We start from the raw sequence: 19850 nt of genomic DNA on the forward strand, positions 1-19850 counted from the left end.
ATCTTAATGAAATTTGCCAGATAGTTTGTATCAGGAGAATGTACTAACATAGCAGAGAATCCTTATTAATAATGTAATTGTGATGTGTGTTCTAGTTGTTATCTTTTATTACCTTGACTACTCGGTCAATCAAGGGGAGAAAAGCATAAGTTACGTAGATACTCTTAATACGTATCAGTTGAGTTATACTAATATTCAAAATGGAATAGTATATTCGTCTGATTGTGTGTCCCTGTTATCTAAAACGATCTATTCATATGTTTATTTCTACTCATTTATCTCAAAAATAAGATACGATGAGAATGTTCTACTTTTTCTGAATATATAACATGTTCTATTAATATATTGATAATCTTGTGGTTGGAATCGCGGTTTGAATACCAAGTACGGGCGCTATAATATTCTTTAGCTGCAATATACGACGAAACTTAGTGGCTATTCAAAGTTGGCGAAATAAAAATAATGTATTGCCTCTACATTAGTTTTATTTCGCTAGCTTTGAATAATACTAATTATATAAACTATTCACGTTAAATATCCCCATACAATAACTATATGTCGTAATATTTTTCTATGTAACCACTAAATTTCTGGGCAATATTGTAATGGCACAATATCTGCCATCCAATTTAATTAATATTCAGTACTTACTAAAATATTGAATTAATATTTACAAAACTTTAGTTATTAAAAAAATAGGGAAGATTTTTCTTTCTAATGAATAAATTCAAAAGGTACAAGACCGATTTTTTAAATTCTCTTACCTATGTAAAGCAGATTTAAACAGTAATATTTATTTAATGAGCAGCGTAGTAGTAGCAGCACCGTGTGATATAAGAACGAGTAATATTAAGTACAAGAATGTCTACAGTAGTAGTTATAATAATATATTACTAACTTTTTTCTTTCAATTTGAACCTGGCTGTTAAGAGGAATCATTATTTATATTATAATAAAGATCAAAGTGATTTTTTTTCAATACAATAAAACCTATTTTATAATAGAGACATCAGCTAAAAGATACTAATAACAGTGAAGGCACCTACGCTAAAATATCAATCCACAATACAATGCAACACAAAATACAATTTCCGTTTTCGTTCGGCAAATTCTCCATCACGTATGCTAGTATACAGAGTACAACTAGTACAAAATAAACTTTTTGGAATACAATAAGTTCGTTCCGTACCTGTCTGTATTGATTTCAACAGTTTAGCAGTTTTATAGAGAAGAGCAATCGAGAGATTCTGTGCACGTGCTATGATCGTTATCTGGTAATATACGAATATTGCACAGTCATTCATAAGTGATTTTAGCTGCACCACCGTTATACGGCTTCCTTTTTCCGTAATATTATTTTGAACAAATTAAGTTATATGATTGACATTTAGAGTTATTGAAAATGTTTGTGACAAGGTAATGTTACCGATATTATTAGTTTATTTGTTTTAGGGCAGAATTCTTTAATATTTTCTGGTATTGTTTTTCTTTTTAAATAGTTGGTAAGACAAAGAGGTTTTCCATTTAATTGTAGGTGGCAACTGTTATCTACATCAAATAGAATGATGAACCTACGATGGACAGCAGTTATTATGTCACTGTGGACTACGTTAGATTATTCCGGTAGACTAAGATATTATGCCTCCATATCCATTAATTTTACCATCTGATTTCTCTCTTTAATCGCAACAAAAGTTACAAAGCAACGCACTTGGGGGTAGAAATACGGCTATTAAATTAATTCATAACTTAAACTGTTTAAAAGAATATTAATATGGTATATTTTTAGATTCTTATTAATAATTAATACGTACATGTACTTAACGGATTTATTATTGGGAATGCTACATATGAGACTGTCATAGACATATATATAATTATATAATAATATTGTTCAAAAAGTATTTAAAGGGTTAACAAGTGTTTAACAAATTTAAATAAATTTTTATATATACCATTTAAAATAGGAGAAAAAGTATATTGAGAATAAAGTTATTTTTGTTTATTTATCATATATTTTAACCCCGAAATGTTGTTTATTTATTTGAATAAAATATGCTGTAATTATTATAAATCTTATAAATATTATAAATCTGTAATCATTTGCAAACATCATAGATTTTATATATTTGCACTAAACGTATTATATGAGAAACATAAATAAAATTATATAAGTTGTGATTACATTATTGAATTAAAAGAGGATTTATTTTTTATCATTAGTATACTCGTAATCAAATCACTATGTGGCACATTATCGTTATCATTATCAAAAGATATAATAAATTATAATTATAATAGATGGATGTCTCATATGTTTTGACTCAATATTTGTATGTATTTATAATTTATCGAATATTATGCGAGCGTCATACCATAGTTATGGCACGATTACAAAGTATGTAAGTTCGAATCTGACTAATAAAAATACATTTTGACTGCTTCTCTAATAATAAGAATACCTATAGCAGAAGAAATTAATCTTAGAGACACTAGTAGATTTTCTCCTGTTGGCAACGTTGGGTTCTAAACGTTTTCAGTGAAATAGGTACATGCCAAGTGTTGCGTTAACCACGACGTTGACAGTTGGATATGCCTCTTGTACTGAAGTCCTAAATTTTAGCACCAGAAGAAAATACTAACAAAATTGAATAGTGGACTATTTGTGTGTATAATATAACTTTTGTATATTATACAATCAACACAGAAATAAAAATAATACTTATTATACGGGCTATTGTGTTGATGGGATTTAAAGTGTATTTTATCGTTTAAACCGAACCAAAAATATTTAACATAGGTCATGCATAATCAAAGTAAATACCTTCTTTTATAATTTAAATTTTATTGCTACGTGTATAAATTATAAATACTAATATACTATAAAGCTATTTTGACTACTACAAAACAATTTTTTTAAAATGTAATATTTCAGTATACTAGAAACTCTGATTCATAAAATCGTCATTGCAAGTGGATATCTCTTTAAGCACGCTTGATACACCCCAAGTTTTACTTCTTCTGAGTGGTGGTCTTCCTCGGATCCTGCCATTATACTTATGTCGTTTGTGATTGATTGGACTCTGTTCATGATCCGACATCTCGTCACATTTGCGTTTTGATGAGGATGAGGATGATGATGTATTACTTTCTCGTGATCTATAGGGTGTTGATATAGCTGCAATGATAGTAATTGTTTTATGTCAAATTATACATATTATTAAAAAAAATATAAGTACTATTTAGATCGTACCAATTAAACAAAACTTATATTTTGAAAGTGTGTTTGTCCTTCTGTTTGTATATGTGATTGTTTCTAGACTAAATGGCTGCATGAAAAGTAGACTGTATCAGAAAGACAGACAGAGATTATCGTTTAGTTAAAAAACCAGATAACGCTAGAAAAACTTTAGTAATACGAAAAACATATCAATATAAAAAAATACAAAATATACTCGTATGTTGTATATATTACATATATGTTATGATTAGATTGGGTATATAAGTTTCGATTACAATTTCCAATGTTTGTTATTAAAATTTTCCTATACTAATTACTAAACAGTTTGTAAATAGTGTAATATACTTTTCTTACATTCAAACTAATGAGATTTATATGTATATACACAGAAAAAATCAGAAAAAAAATTGATTGATAACTAAAGTCACGTTATCCTTTATGTTATACAGCTTACGGAAAATATTATTTATAAAGGCTGTAAGTATCTAATAAGCGTTGCGTTGATTTATTTATGAAAGTGGATAATAAAAAACATGCACCTAAATTAGACCCTTCTCCCCAAAATACATTTTTCACTGCTTTTGCTACAGTTGACCAGATATTTTCTTTGTTTGGGCTCACATTTCTTTCGATTTCACTCGACCTCTCATCAACTCCATCTTGATCATCTACAATTCTCTTGATACTAACTTTTTTCTTTGTAATAACAAACTTGAATTGTATCTCTGTTTCCTCTTCATTTGTTCTCAAAGCAGAAGTAAGACAATTCTGCAAAGAGCTGGCAATGTTAGCAGTGAGTGCTGTTATTGCATTATTGGCATTGGATTGAATAGGTGAGTTGTAGCATGTTCTGAATAATTCGTTTGAATCCTTTGAGTAATTTTCTGATTCAACTATGGGACTATCTTCTTTGAAATTTATAGCCCTGGCCAGCATATTTGTGTGATCACCCACTGGTGGTGTACTTTCAAGTGGTTTCTCTTTAGTAAAATGTATAGGAGTTCTTGCGTATGTAATTCCTTTATTTTCAAATCGATTGATGAGTGCCTGAAATCTTGGATTATGACAGAATTTCGGTTTTTGTGGTCCTGGAGTAAGCATTCGTTTCGGTTTTCGATATACTGAAATATGAATTGAAAATTTTATTGTAAATAAAAATATATTACATACCTTATTACATCTTATAAGTACAATATAATATAGCATTATTAACAAACTACTAAATGCAATAAGCGGTTCATTGTATGTAATTATTGTAATTAGAACGGCAAACAAGCTAGTGGGCTACCATAGTAAGCGGTACACGTCGCCTTTATACATGATATCATGTGACACCCGTGATGTGCTATCCTATAATTTATGTATCTGCCCATTACAACCAAAATACAGCTTAAAAAGTAAGCTACATACAACATAGTGAGACAGAGGTACCTACGTAGACGACTTTCTGTGGTAAGTGTCCTTTAATAATATCATATTGTTACGTATAGTTCAGGTGTTGTTCTGAAAATCACAGATTTATAACACTTGATTTTGTAAATCTGTCATTAAGACAAAATAATGATAATAGTATTCTTTAGCTTTAGAATAATTACAGAGTAGAAGTTATAATGTAAATGAAAGGGTTTTTACCTCGTTTTACTTTTGATTGCTGTTCAAAAACTGTATCTTCAGCAAATTGTACTTTTTTAGTTTTTACTGAAGACACGTCTGTATTGTTTGCAGAATCTTGGAAAGTAACATGTTTTTCTGAGCTATCTTGACTACCAAGGCGTAATCGACTACCAGTGACAATAATGCTTTTCAATTTTGGAGGTACACACTCTATTTCTGCTTTTGATGGCTGTTGGACAATAAAAAAAATGTTAATGCCGCACTTTCAAGTCTGATATATGTAATTTGTTAAAACTATAAACTATAAAAATGCGTTTATGATAATTATAGTAATAATGAAGTCGAATACAATAATAATAATTATTTATATATGTATATATAGACGTCGGTAGTCTAGCGGTTTAACACTCTATATGACTTCCGATCTCGCGTGTCTTTGAATCGATCTGGGTGTTTCATATATCTTATTATGTACGTTTTTACAAAAATGTATTTTAATATTTCTATCAGTTATTCAATACCCTCAAAATAAACTCTGCAGAGCTTGGTGTTATGTTGTGTATATTTTTCTGGATTATTATTTTTATACCTCATTTGTTACGCTCTGAGCTGGACTGTCGGCATTCTCAATTTCTGATAGTGGAGAATCAGCTCCTTGTTCAGGAAACAGAGACCAACCTCCATTGTCAACCGGGTGAGTTGGGGTAGAAGTTGTAACTACTTTTGCTAGTTTCAAAATTTTGGGAATGTGAGAAGTTGGAGTTGTCATTTCTTTTTGCGGTTCTGAAACTGTTATTGATAATTAATAATTATATATGTCATATATAATTAGTAGGTATGTAAATAATAACGATTAAAACGTTAGTAATATATTAATTAAAATAATATGAAATAGATAATATACAAGTACTATATTTAAACCAGACATGATTTCATAATAGGTTTTAATTTTAACATAATTATTGTACAAGGAAATATAATTCAATCATATAAATAAAATATACCTTATGGTTTTCTATATGATTATCCCCCTAATTGTAGTTGAGAATATAGACATGAGTATTTTATGTCCATTTTTATTTATAAAAATTAAAATATGATATGATACACTTACCAGTATCATTGTTTTCATTTCTCAATGGTGTAGTTTTACTTGCGGCAACTGATCCATCATAACCATTACCATCAATAGTTTCATCATATTCTTCTACAATGTTTTGTCTCATTAATGTAAGTATTTTTTTTGCATGCGGTGTAGCAGCTCTTTGACGTTTTAGTTTAGGTGTTTTAGGAACCAATTTAGGATGTGGTGTCATATTCTTCTGATTTTTAACATCTTCAGTTTCACTATCGCTGGACTCATAGTCAACCAGATGTTTCTTTCTAATAATAGGCGTTATTACAGCAGTTTTGCTCGATTTATTAAGAGATACTATACACTCAACATTATCGTTTGTTTTCTCATATAGAGACTCAAATTTCCTGTCAACATCACGCGACTGATTTTTACTCGCATTTTGTTTTGCGTTTATTAATTCCGAAATGCTATTACATTTATCGATGTTTAAAAAGTCTTCCATTCTACTAAAAATCTTATTACACTTCTTACACTTCAGGGGTAAATGTTCTTCAGATAAATGACGTAAAAAGTTTTCTTCTAATTCTTTTGGTTTGCAAAGAAATCTATTACCACGACATATTGAGCAATCAAACATGAGGTTATGTGCTGATTTCTCGTGTTTCCATCGACAATTAGAACAACAGAATGGTAATTGACATACAATACAACAGGCCTAAAAAAATTAATAAGTTTCTAAGTAGAAAATAGACACAAAAAGTTGTAAGTATGCAGTGGATTATGCTTATAAGAAAAAATATTTATAATTCATACAATATTTTTTGTTCCGTTAATAACCACTTATAACATAGTTTAGGTTTCATGCTATTTTAAATAAAATGAAAACATCATAAAATACCATAAGAAAGCGTAACTGCGACTTTATGTCGAAAAGGTTCCTTTGACACAATTCCGTTATTTCACGTCTGAGATCGACTTAGCAAAAAGCGAAAACGTGTTTTCTAGCCAACCGCATTACCTATAAGTGTCGGCTACATTGGTGAAAAAGTTAACCTTTACAAACTATATATTAAGCTTCATAGTTAATTGTGTAATGATTTTCACTAATAAAATTAATTGTAACCTTTTCAATGGTCTAAGGACAATCCGCCACTATCTCATATTTTTTTATAGTATTTATTATTATTCTTTATTAAAATTCTTTATTAGACTATATCGTTTGGTATACAAAAATATATAATTAAATTCTTACTAGAAAATGTAAATATGAAGTATAAAACTATATAGCCAGTACGTCAGCAACAGTATTTATTGATAATATGCCTATGTGCGATATGCGCCTGATCCATTAATTTAAAAAAGTACTAAATTATGTATAAATAAGATACTAATAAAATTATAAACAAAATATAAAATACACAAGAACTCACTCAGAACTTTCGCGCTTGAAATTGATTGCAAAAAAATAACGATCTTTTAGTGTTCAAATAAAAAATATCATATTTGAATAAGTATATCACAGTTAACTTTTACGTATATTAAATATTACACAGTAGATATATACATATCGTTAGTATTTTGTAATACAATTTTGAATAAGCACCGAAAGAAAATACTTTATTCTAAACGTTAGTAAGTTCATACTGGAATGGTACGTTATAATATTTTGATGGATATTACCTCAGGTGATGGCTTCATTATATTTTCTGCGTCATATTCTTCGTTATGAAAATAAATTTATTCAAACACATGCACCAAACGTAATAAAATGTTGTATTCCTCAGCTCAACACATTGACTGTTATTATTGAAACACTAGAATATAATAGTGATTCACCAACAACTCAGTGATTGTAATAAATGAATTGTAATTTACCTACCCTCATTTTGCAAATATTTCTGGTTGTCAGTTTTATAAGCAAAGTTATTCGTATTAGTGGAATTTGGAATTTGAAATTCTAATGTTATATACGCAAGGGGTTTGTCTGTTATCCCTACTAATATTGTACAATCGAAAGTAACTGTTTGTCTATCTGTCGCGTTTTAAGTCAAAACTATTAAACCAATTTGAATTAAATTTGGTACACAGATAGCCTAGAAAGGAGATAGGCTATGTTTTAAAACGAAAAACGAGTTTTAACGGGTTGAAAGGGGAAATAAAATTTGTATGAAAGAATCCTCATTTTTATAGCTAGAAGCTCGAAACTTATCTTTTAGGCTATTGATTAGAATATAAAAAAATATGACATTCAGAGTTCGTAAAATGTTTACCCTTAAGGGGATATAACTAAATAGTTTCATCATTAAAGCTTCAGAAATTGTCATTTTTGAAGCATTAATGATGAAACTCTTTTCTTATCTTTTTGGGTCAGATTATTAACAATTTTTTTATATGGTCATTGTTTTGTTTCTTTTATTCGTCAAAAGTACAATAGATAACTTTTTTAATTTAGTTATATGTTATTACGTCAAGGATTTTATGTATAGTATGTGTCTTATTTATAAAATAATTGTATATATAAATAAAAACGCGAGCACAGTTAGTCGAAAATATATTGATTTGAGAAATATGAATTTATGTAGATAGATAAACTTAGTATAGAAGTATATAAAGTTGTACTACAAGCTGTTCTCCAATGTATGATATAAAAGCGAAATTATGCGGTGCGGAACTGTTTAGCTTCCTCTCTGTTCACTTTTCCTTTCGTTTTTATATGTTTTTTTGTCGTCACTTACTACTCCTATTAGTACCCCACTTGCTACATTTATCTATGTTTCTGAATGCTGTTATTATTGCTTTGATGTCATCTCAAAGATGATGGATCCTACCTAATATTTATGCCTACCCAATATTAATATTCTATTTATAGAATACAATCTGTATGATTTCGTTATCGTCTAATAACTACATAAATAATGAGAATACTATATTTATTGAATATTAATAAAACACCGGATTATATAATAAAAAACTATATTACAATTTATTTTTACATACTTCAAAAAGTTATATCTATTCTATAGGCGTAGTTCCGATTGTCCCACCGTGTCTCTGACCTGTAAGGTTGCCTAACCAAACCTAAAAAATATTTATCTATGTACTAATTAATATATTTATATCCATAAGAAGTTTTATATTTAACAGTCGATACAAAAATAATAATAAGGTCGAAGATACAGGGTACAATTAGGTGTAACCGTTTTGTATGAACATACATATCGGAGTAAGACCGTACAGGTATAGTTTGCTAACTGCATAATATTTTAGACTACTGCAGCACTCTGTTGAGTGTGAGTGATGATAGTGACGTATCTTCTGCTGTTATATAAGTAATTATATTGCAACATTTAAGTAGCTGTAATTAAGAATATCTGCTGTCGATATAATTGTTATTAATTATTAAGAGAACATTGTACGATTATATTTATCTATCACAAGATATCATGATTTAAACTCCTGTCTATCACACATTAAAATATTATTAATTATCAGACAATAAATAGGGATCAAATTGTATATTACTGTTATACATAATATAATGTTCTTTTTACTAAAAAATGGATTTTAAAACAGATTCTTATGCCTGCATATCTTATGGTAGTTTTCTATTAGTCAATAAATTTCTATACATTAATGAATGAATATTATAATCAACGCGCAAATTATACTATTGGTAAGACGAAATGATCAAAGTAAGTATAATAAATAAATGATAATAAATAATAAATAAATCTGGACAGGTAACACAGCGCCATCTAATCCCACGGCAAACCCAGCTTGTACTAAGTCTAGTACCCATAATACAAGCTGAAAAATCTAAGTATTTATATCAGTTGTAGTATACTTACTACAACTGATATAAATACTTAGTTTTTTTTTAATACGTACATAACATATGCACCCAGACCGATACAAGCAATCATAATCACGCCTACAAATGTTTGCACCGTGCGAGGAATCGAACCCGCGAACCATCGGGAGTAAAGCGGTGTGCTTAATCGCTTGACCACCCAGGCCGTTAAGTACGGTGTCGGTTATCAATTTGGTAACACAACATTCTTAAAGTCACAGAACATTATGTTTGCGTCTAAAACACTTTCTAGGAATGTGACACTTGTTGATGGCAGTGGAGAGGATGCATGATTTCCTGCAAAGATTGTCTAAACGGCCATTCTGAAACAATCCGGGAATTGTGTCAGCAGAAATGTTAATGTTTAAACATTTGCTGTTGTCGACACAGAATATGTCGAATGTGTCGAAAACAGCAAATACTCGTCTATTATTTAATGACAAAAATATAATTAATATAATTGAGTTTGCTTAAACCAGTAATTGATCTATAAATTTTATAGGTAGGTAAACTCTGTACAAACTTTGTCTTAAAAATAATAATAGGTGTAAAACATTATTATTTTTAAGAGATGATAATGGAATGGTGCACTTGTCTGCGCTAACGCTATAGGCTGGCGGGGCAATAGTGGATGATGACAAGATGACTATAAAGGCAGGTCAGTTAGCCCATAATATAATAGCAAATTCACGAACTTGATGTTAAATTGAAGGGGATTGTTATGTAACAATCCCCTTCAATAGGCCTATTTCATCTACCAGGTAGCTTGCTTCTAGAAGTGTTTTTCGGAAAAAATTGAAGGATGTAATTACAGCCATAATGCAAATAAAATTACAGGTAAAACTTAGTCCTAAGGACAAGTAATATAGATTCATTTTATTTAAAACAAAATAAATTAAACCAAACTAACAAAACAAATAAATCAATAAATATCTTGAAGAACAAGAAGTAATGACGTACAGATTTCATTTTCATTTATGTTAAAAGTCTTTAAGTTTTCATTTAATGATTTGTTTTTACTCAACTATAAATTACTGGACCGGTGAAAGCAATTTTCAAGATGCTAAAATAAAAAAATAAAGGCAAATAATGAATCTCGAAAGAGAAAATGGTTAGTGTTGCAATTCCCCTGGTGTTGCGGGTGCTCATGGGCGGCGGTAATCACTTACCATCAAGTGAGCCGCAAGCTCGTTTGTCCCCTGTGTTATAAAAAAAAAATACAACAAAATACGTGCAAATAAAAAAAAACAAATCATATTTTGTTATTATACTTTAGATCTATATATATGCATAAGAACAAAATGTGAAAATTTTCCTTACTTCGCGTGCAGAATACTGCATGTGGAATACACTTGTGCGCGGTTGTATACAACGCCATATTAAACCACTCGTGCTCGAGATTTGAAATTTTGAATAAAGTTTCCTTTTGCGAGGCAGCGTTTCAATAAGATACAATTTAACGAAATTTCCACGTAATAGCAAATAATGGATTCCACGAGGGAACGTAATTTATGTACTACGGATACCGTATCTATGTGTGTATTGTAATAGATTTTACATTACACATGTTTTGTTTATGACCAACTGGCTTAATATCAGTCGTGATCATATTAGTACGATACCTAAGTGTATGGGAATGCCTAGTGTTTATAAAAAGAACAATCAAAATCCGTTTCGTTGATTTTTAGACCACAATGATGACAAACAAGCCTACTGATGGCTTGTTTGTCATCATTGTGGTCTAAAAATCCTGTGTTGCCTGCAACACCAGTTCACGTTTCCATTGCCAATTAATATAGCGTTATTGAAAAACTTAATGCTGTAGACACTAGCGAAACCTCGGCAGCTTTTCATTTCAAAATATCCGTGAGTACGGAGGAAACTCCTCTGATACCGACTGTCATGGTTCCAAGATGTGCGGGTGAATTTCCTACCGATGGTGAGCGACGCGATTGTAGAAAATTTGATATTAAACATCGTATAACCCAAAAAAAATCGCAAAATTTCCTGTGTTTACTATTATTAATTGCACTCGGATTGAATGTAGAACGAAAATATAAAATATTGCATCCGATGTTGCGACAGATGGTGTTTGTTTGATGACTGTGTGATATCATAAATCAATCAAGCTATATCATAAATCAAAATGGTACGACACAATGTGTTTACACTAATTGTTTGCTGAAGTTTGTTGAATTAAAAATACATTGACTAATATTCCAAATACATATACGCGTTATTATCATTTATCATCACAATCTATATTTATTACTAGGTGGGTCCACAAATTGGAGATAGTACAACTTTTTATTTTAAAACTAATTGGCATAAAACAAATACAAATTATTAAGTAAAGCTTACCACACTAATAAAGCAAACCGCCAGCCAAATTTCTGAGATTAGCGGACTCAAAAGTCATACAATAACTAGACAAACAGAATACAATTATAACTATTATTTTTAGAGTTATATTATGTTGATAATAAAGTAAAATAAACATTATTCATGTATATTATAATTTAGACAGCATTCAGTTATAATTTTATTACATGGATCAGTGGACTGTATGGGTGTCTAAATGATGAAAAAACGTAACTACGTTTTTTATTTATTTTTTTAATAAACTTATTATAATATAATATATTCGCATATAGTTGCGAACTATCTAAGAGACAATGAATCAATAAAGTGAAATATATCAAATAAAATGACATATAAATTTTGAAATAATAAAATTATCAAAGGAGTTCGACGGTCGGTTGCCAACAATATATATGTTGATATTATATAGTGTATACTACAAATGTGGAGCATTAATTATTTCTCAATTAAGGCAAATAAAAACCCATGAGTGAGTACCACCTGTGTGTTGTCATTGCGGAGGACGAAAATGTCATAGCTCCATATTTTGTAATTAAGTGCATTATTTTACCCTTTTAACTGTACCATGATATGACAGAGTTACTCACACACTATTGCGTATATAAATCTACCTTGTTCAAAATACTTGAAGTAGATAGTCTGACAATGTAAATTAAGGTCCGGGCATTAGCTAGTTGTAGTTATAAAACAGTGGAATATATTTAATATACGAATATGTGGGTATTTTGAGGTTGAACAAGATAGGTTTATTTACACATTACTAAGACAAGAGATAAAAGATAATTACATATGACTGAGTTACGAACCTTGATAGTGTGAATGAAAATCAGTGATATAAGTGTTTACTTTGGTCCAGTGATTAAGTGTCTATTTATAATAATAAAGTAATTAAAATGTGTTTATCGCGTACAATAGTAATAATGCGTTACATAGTAATGTAATTTATTGTTAATTAATCAAAATAATCATTATTATATCTATATATTATATATTAATCATAATTTTAAGGTTTACAGAAAATAATGAATGTAAATAATCATTTGAGTACACAATACAACATTAGGTGTTAGGCCTATAGGATATTCAGACAATAAACAATTTTTGAAAATATTAAAGACAATGTTTTTTATTTTTAAATTATAATATAATAATTTCTAATCATTGTAATATTAGATTAAAATTTTTCTAATGCTATTAATTTTTATTAATTGAACTATAAATATTCTATGAGCTATACTATAACAATATACTACAGTAAGATATTGTATTTTTAAATAGGATGATAATGACACGACACCTCCGTTAACATTGTCGGAAGTGAAAGATGTAAAAAGCTAGGATCAGAATGAAATCAGACAATTTAGTAAGTACTTGTATCGTTGTGAATTGCCCAGGCTTTAACCATAATGATTTCGCGTCGAGATCGACCGGAGAGAACTACTAGTGGTTAGCAGTAGCCCCATCATGAAAAGGATAAATGGAAAAGGATGATTCATCATCCTTTTTCATCCTTTCCCCCCCGTGTAATTGTTTATTACGACTAACTGACAAAAAACTGAGGATATAACATCAGTTATAGAATTCTATAAAAGTGTATGCCCAACACGGTGTCGGTTAAATACAACATAGGTTTATTAGAGATAACTATAAACAATAAAAAGTTTTTCATTAATTAATTAATCGATCATATCCATCAACTTTTATCATCATAACACACATCAACATTGTATTATAAAATGATTCATACCGTATTAAATTATGTACCAAATTAGATAATGTGGCAACATTGTATAATATTGGATGTATAAATAATGGAGTTTATTGCCACCTTGCTAGCAAACGTTTGGTCGGCCTCTACGCGGTCTCCTAGAAACCACTGTGTTTAATTCCTAGCAAATATGCCAAGTTTTTTCGATGTCATTCTCATTCCACCATCTCTCATTGATGTCCTTCACTATGCCTTAGCGTTGTTTCCATTGAAAAAATAACACGTACTATAAAATGTGAATCATATCGTACCTAATTAGATAGTGTATTGTTTATTTGCACTACGTAGAATCTTGTATTACGTAAGTATTACATAACGTAGTAAATCGAATATTTCTTTTCTTTTCATATAGTCCTTTTGACTTCTTTTGTTTAATTTACGAATGAGAAAAACAAAAATATAACTATGCGAAACCAAAGCATTTTGTATATAAACTTTAAACATATTTTGATATATAATACATATAACGGGCCACTGGCCACACAATCGGTGCTACAAACAGTCCCCTTTGGCCGCTCACGTAATCCTAGAGTGCGCAGCAGTGGCCACACAAGGAACACAAATCCTCGGAACGGTGAGGTCGCTCCGCGAAGCCTGTGAAGTCTTCAGGAGTCTTCTGCGCTTGGGAAGAACTTGGTTGGCTACGTTAGTAGTCTCGGCTCGAAACGCACAAGGCCCCAATTAGGAGGCTAACTGCGGAAAATGGAGTCCACATTACATTACATATATACGAATACATACTATCGAAGACAGATAAATATCGAAGGGGGTATTTATTGTATATTTTACACATTGCGGTATACTGTCCTGTAGCATATATGTCTTTATTACAGATCCGAAAATTATCACTGGTTTTCGAATCGAACCCGATATCAATAAGGCAAGGAATGCAATTTTGTTAATCGCTAGACATTCTAAATTGTCATTCCTCTTTCTGCGCCAGTAAGATATTTCATATTCACATTTCAAGTCGATCACTTGACAAAGTAATACAGGTATTAGGTAAGGACCAGTAGTATTCAACTGTATATTATAGACATTACTAAAGATAACAGAGTATTATATCAAAAATAATTTTATTCACAGGACATTATAGTCGTTTATGAAAGTCAAGTTCTTTCAATTAATATTTTTATAATTCTGTCTATGGAATCAATTGAAAAAACTCAACTGAATTTCTGTTTTGTTTTTAAAGCAAGTTAGTTAATCTTGTTTAATTATATAGGTAAGGTGCATATTTAGGTGCATATGCATGCACCTAAATATGTAAAAAAGATTAAATTATTGTTTAATTAGACATATGTCTAACATCATAGAAGGTTAGTCTCTCAGCGAGAAGAATTGAATAGGCGTGGCAAGGTAAATGTTCTCATTAGCAGTGAGTGATATCTACCTACTTGTAATCAAGTATTATGTAAGCTTCTTGATATTTCTACGTCGAAGAATATCAAATATCTGCTATATGCTTAGGACAGAGATAACACATACATATACAGCATTATTACCGTTATACTTACATTTTTTTTTAATACACATTCAGTCACTTTTGTCAATCTTGCTATTCACATAAAATTATATAAAAGAGCAGCACGCAATTTTTTTGTCCATTCTTCTTGTGACGTAACAATTTAAGTGATGGTAAGTTGTAGCTGATGTATATTATATATAGGCGATATATAATTCATTTGTAGCACTAGGGAAATCACGTTATACTAATCATGTGTTGCTAGACTAAATGTCATGCCTCTTATCCTATATTGTACATACAGCCTTATGCTCTAATCGAAGTTATACCACAACATTTACTACCGAAACACATTTTACAAAGAAAGCTGCCTGATGGCTGATATAAGTGTCACTGAGGTACAAACACAGTTGACTTTTTATAAATTATTAAAACTGTTAATATATTTAAAATAATTCAGTATGTCAACAGAGCAAAGTCCTAAGTAGTTACATGTTAATAATTGCACATTACCGTACTTAGGGGGAAAAGTTTAGGCATTAGCTGTGATAGGTAAGTAATAAACAGATTATATAAGTTCGTAAACATTTATATTGAGATTGTCAGAACTACCATCTCAGGGTGAAGAGTTCAGGCGCGGTTACACGGATGTGAGTACTTTTTGATAACCGTTTGTAATCATATTGCGAGGTTTATATAAGACCGTAGTTTATACTTATTTCTAAACTTATTGTTTAGAAAGATAGATACTGTGCGCCTTTACTGATTTAGTCGGACTAGTAAAAATATATTAAATATCTTTAAAAGCTTGCATCATTGATTATATTGCTCATATAGCCTATTTCGTAGACGATAATGAAATGGCGATCCCGTCAGCGCATAGGTAAGGATATAGCTGAATATTTACGTGACATAAACTAACAATTGTCACTTATTATACTAGCTAGCTCGCCCCGGCTTCGCATGGGTCTACTATCGTTTGCAGATTCCCGTACTGTTTTTATATAACTACGAATGTATTTAGAACTACTAGTTTTTTAACTAGGTGAGTAATGTAAATTTTATGTAATTTATTTTACAGTTAAAAAAAGAAAGTTATATGGGATAAAAAATAAACGTAAACATAAAATAAAATAGATATATTTATTTATTAAATCAGAAGAATATATAAATATTTTCCAGTCCCAATATATAAAAATATTAATTGACACTATGAATATGCTATTTATGTGATGTAATGCCTTTATTAACATAATTTTACATTCTTTCTTTCACAGAATAAAAGTGGTAGGCCTCCTTTAATACTCTGTACAACATGCGAGGTAGGGTCCACAGTGGGTTGACGCTTAGACTCTGGTGCAGGCTTTACAGAGAACTGCGATAATATCGCAGCCAAACCAGCCAAAGATTGCATTAATCCGAGGCGGGCTCCTGTAAATAATGACATATAAATAACGCAGGGAATATCATGAATAATACTCTAGACTCAAACTGATAATACACTCAGTAATTTAGAAGATTATGCCAAAGATTTCCTGCCATAAAAATATCTATTCCTTTATCTACTTTTACAACTCATTTCATAATATTTCCAAAATGGGGCTTATTGATACAGCCATCGTAGTTCCAAATTGATGTTGCGTTTTATTCAAAATTTAGTGTTTTAATCAAATGTAATATATTAATCAGCTTTACAGATACAATGGTAAATTATATTTAATTTCATGATTGTAAATATCTATTATAATAATAAACTTTTGCATACCTTTTGATAATGTTAGAAATAAAAGACTCACCTATACAATTGCGAGGTCCATCGCCAAATGGAAGATAAATGCTTTTTTGAATTTCATTAAATTCATCAGGATGAAACCGTTCTGGTCTAAACTCTTGAGGATTATCCCAATATTGTGGATCAATATGAAAAGCTTGAATTGGAACTACAACACTCACTCCTTCATCAATAGTTAATATATCTCCTGGAAAGGTATATTTTCTTCTACATACTCTCGATAAATATCCAAGAGAAGGAAAAATTCTCATCGCTTCTTTAAATGACCACTCTAAATATGTCATTTCTTTAATAGCATCATAACTAAGCTTATTGTTGTATTTAGCGAGTACAGTGTCAATTTCTTTGTGTAGTTTTTCTTGTACTTCTGGATTATAAGCAAGTTGATGTAATGTATAACTTGTGGCTGAAGAAGACGTTTCAAAGCCCGCTGCGAAAAATACAAACACTTGTGCCGCTATAATTATATCGTCGAATTCTAGTTTGGCTTCTTTTGGTGTTCCGTCTTTATTAAAATTTTCAATTGATTCACCGATAACAGTACCTTGGTTTTTGCATTCTAATAACAAATCAATGAAATCATGTCTTCCGGAAGGTTTATAATTTCTTTTCCGTATAATTTCCTTTACCAATGTAGTCAATTCATTTTCGATTTTTCCCATTATTCTTAACTTTCGTGTAAGAGTTGGGAACATATCTTTCAATAATATAACAACACCATCTCGAAAACTGAATGTAAATATATTAACACCTAATTTTCTGAATGCAGAATCTTCGTCATTGAGTGAGTCTGCATCTAGGCCAAAACCACAAGCGCCAATAAAGTCAGTAGTATATCGAGCCATCAAATCGCGTGCATCAATTGCATGACCATTGACAGCAGCTTTTAGAGTTCGTGCTCGCAAATGCTCAGCACGTTCAACTATTAAAGGAAACATTGCTTTTAACTTACTACTGGTAAATGCTGGTGTTAGTCGTTGTCTTAATAATCGCCATAAGTCACCTTCTCCAAAAAATAAATTCATAAACATGGGCTCTAGTGATTTACCTGGTACAATTCCACGTTCATGAAAGTAAACGAAGTCGGAGATGATAACCTGCTTTACCATCTCTGGATCTCTGAGGACCAATGATGGAGCAGTCGATCGAAATGATCCAATAAATTTTTCGTTGGGATGCTCGAAATAAAAATTAGTTAAACTTGTGACAGCACTTTCGAGTAACAGGTACATTTTCGCAGCACATCCAAAAAATATAATTGGTTTCGCGTACACCACGCCTTTTTTTTTCCAGTAATCGAAATTCCTTACATTATATAAATACAAAAGCACAAGTAGCACCAAAATTATTGCTAAATAAATCATATTGCTATAAAACTTTTAGCGTACGTACTTATTATCAAATAACCGTGAGTACTGTATTACATTTTAATATTTTTTATAGATACAGTAAGGTACCAATCGTGTAATCATACATAACGATAGATAAGTTTATCGTATGTTTAATAATTATAATTTTATCTACTCGGTACTAACTTCACAGCTCTTATGGTTTGGTCTGCGATAATTTTGTTATAATATAAATAAAAAGCATTTCGTTCGTTTATATAATAGTAAATATATAATTATTTTATCTATATTTTTTTCCATAGTTTGTGTACAAGTTACAGTAACAGTAACAGTAACGTTACTAAGATGTCGTTAAATGTAAAGTTTAACCATAATTGCTGTTATTTTTTTCTGGCTTAGTGGCTAACATGAAAGGAGTTTGTCCTGGATATGGTAAGTTAGGTTGGATGGTAAGTTTTTAATGCCCGAATTAAAGATACAGATATACACACTTAAAAATAATTCATATATAAAGATAACACAATGACAAATTGTTTCAACAAATATAATAAATAATATTCGAAGTACACGAAGTACAGAAGAGAATTATTATTATTCTCTTTAAAATTGATGTATAATTATAATATGCTTAAGGTAATAAAAGCATAATAATAATGCAACTCTTAATTCTAATTATTACTTAATAAAAAGTAGTCCTATTGAAATTAAAATTTATTTGTCCCAACCAACCATCCACCAATCAACTTACCTACCTAAATAAGCACCTTTAACACCTGAAGAATACACAACATGTTTGTATTGCTTGACTAAGATAAGATAAATTTATAAAATTTTATAAATGCAGATTGCCTTAAAAAGTATATATTGTGATTTATGTTAGGTATATATAAGTCTATCAATCACGGTAGTTACGTTATCTTTCTTTTTACTTCGTATGAATCACTAATATACTCAAGTGTTGTTTACGGGGTTGGCCTGTGAGGTTACCTGATTAATTTCTATTCTGAATACGTTATATTTTTTTTATACCACGTATGTGGCAAACAAGCATACGGCCCATCTGATGGTAACTGTAGCCTATGGATGCCTAAAACGTGCAACGCGCACGTTTTAGGCATCCATAGGCTACAACCCACCCTTAATAAACCTTAATATTTGTAGAAAAGGAATATAATATAAAATCTATACCCTCACGACCGCTATCCCAGATGGAGTAGTTAGTAGTAGCAATATTGTCAACGATTAAATCGTGGTGAATTGTTTAAGTGAAATATTGTAATAGTACTACAACGTGGCAGGAGGCAAACCTTC

General features: G+C 30.4%; 3 protein-coding genes across 3 annotated transcripts in view; all 3 read right to left on the bottom strand.

Moving 5' to 3' along the window:
• LOC131840854 (dopamine D2-like receptor) overlaps positions 1-19850 on the bottom strand; it is a 180370-nt gene that overhangs the window by 17389 nt on the left and 143131 nt on the right. The window lies entirely within an intron of this gene.
• Positions 2940-7631, bottom strand: LOC131840806 (uncharacterized). The gene is made up of 6 exons (XM_059189006.1): positions 7614-7631; positions 5970-6648; positions 5445-5644; positions 4874-5084; positions 3781-4362; positions 2940-3178 (listed from the first exon to the last, which is right to left on the bottom strand). The coding sequence occupies exons 1-6, from the start codon at positions 7629-7631 to the stop codon at positions 2940-2942; spliced, it is 1929 nt and encodes a 642-aa protein (XP_059044989.1).
• Positions 16645-18554, bottom strand: LOC131840816 (cytochrome P450 6B6-like). The gene is made up of 2 exons (XM_059189013.1): positions 17195-18554; positions 16645-16829 (listed from the first exon to the last, which is right to left on the bottom strand). The coding sequence occupies exons 1-2, from the start codon at positions 18552-18554 to the stop codon at positions 16645-16647; spliced, it is 1545 nt and encodes a 514-aa protein (XP_059044996.1).

This window comes from Achroia grisella, unplaced genomic scaffold (genome assembly GCF_030625045.1).
Source record: "Achroia grisella isolate CSIRO2021 unplaced genomic scaffold, CSIRO_AGI_Agris_v1 utg1063, whole genome shotgun sequence".
NCBI lineage: Eukaryota > Metazoa > Arthropoda > Insecta > Lepidoptera > Pyralidae > Achroia > Achroia grisella.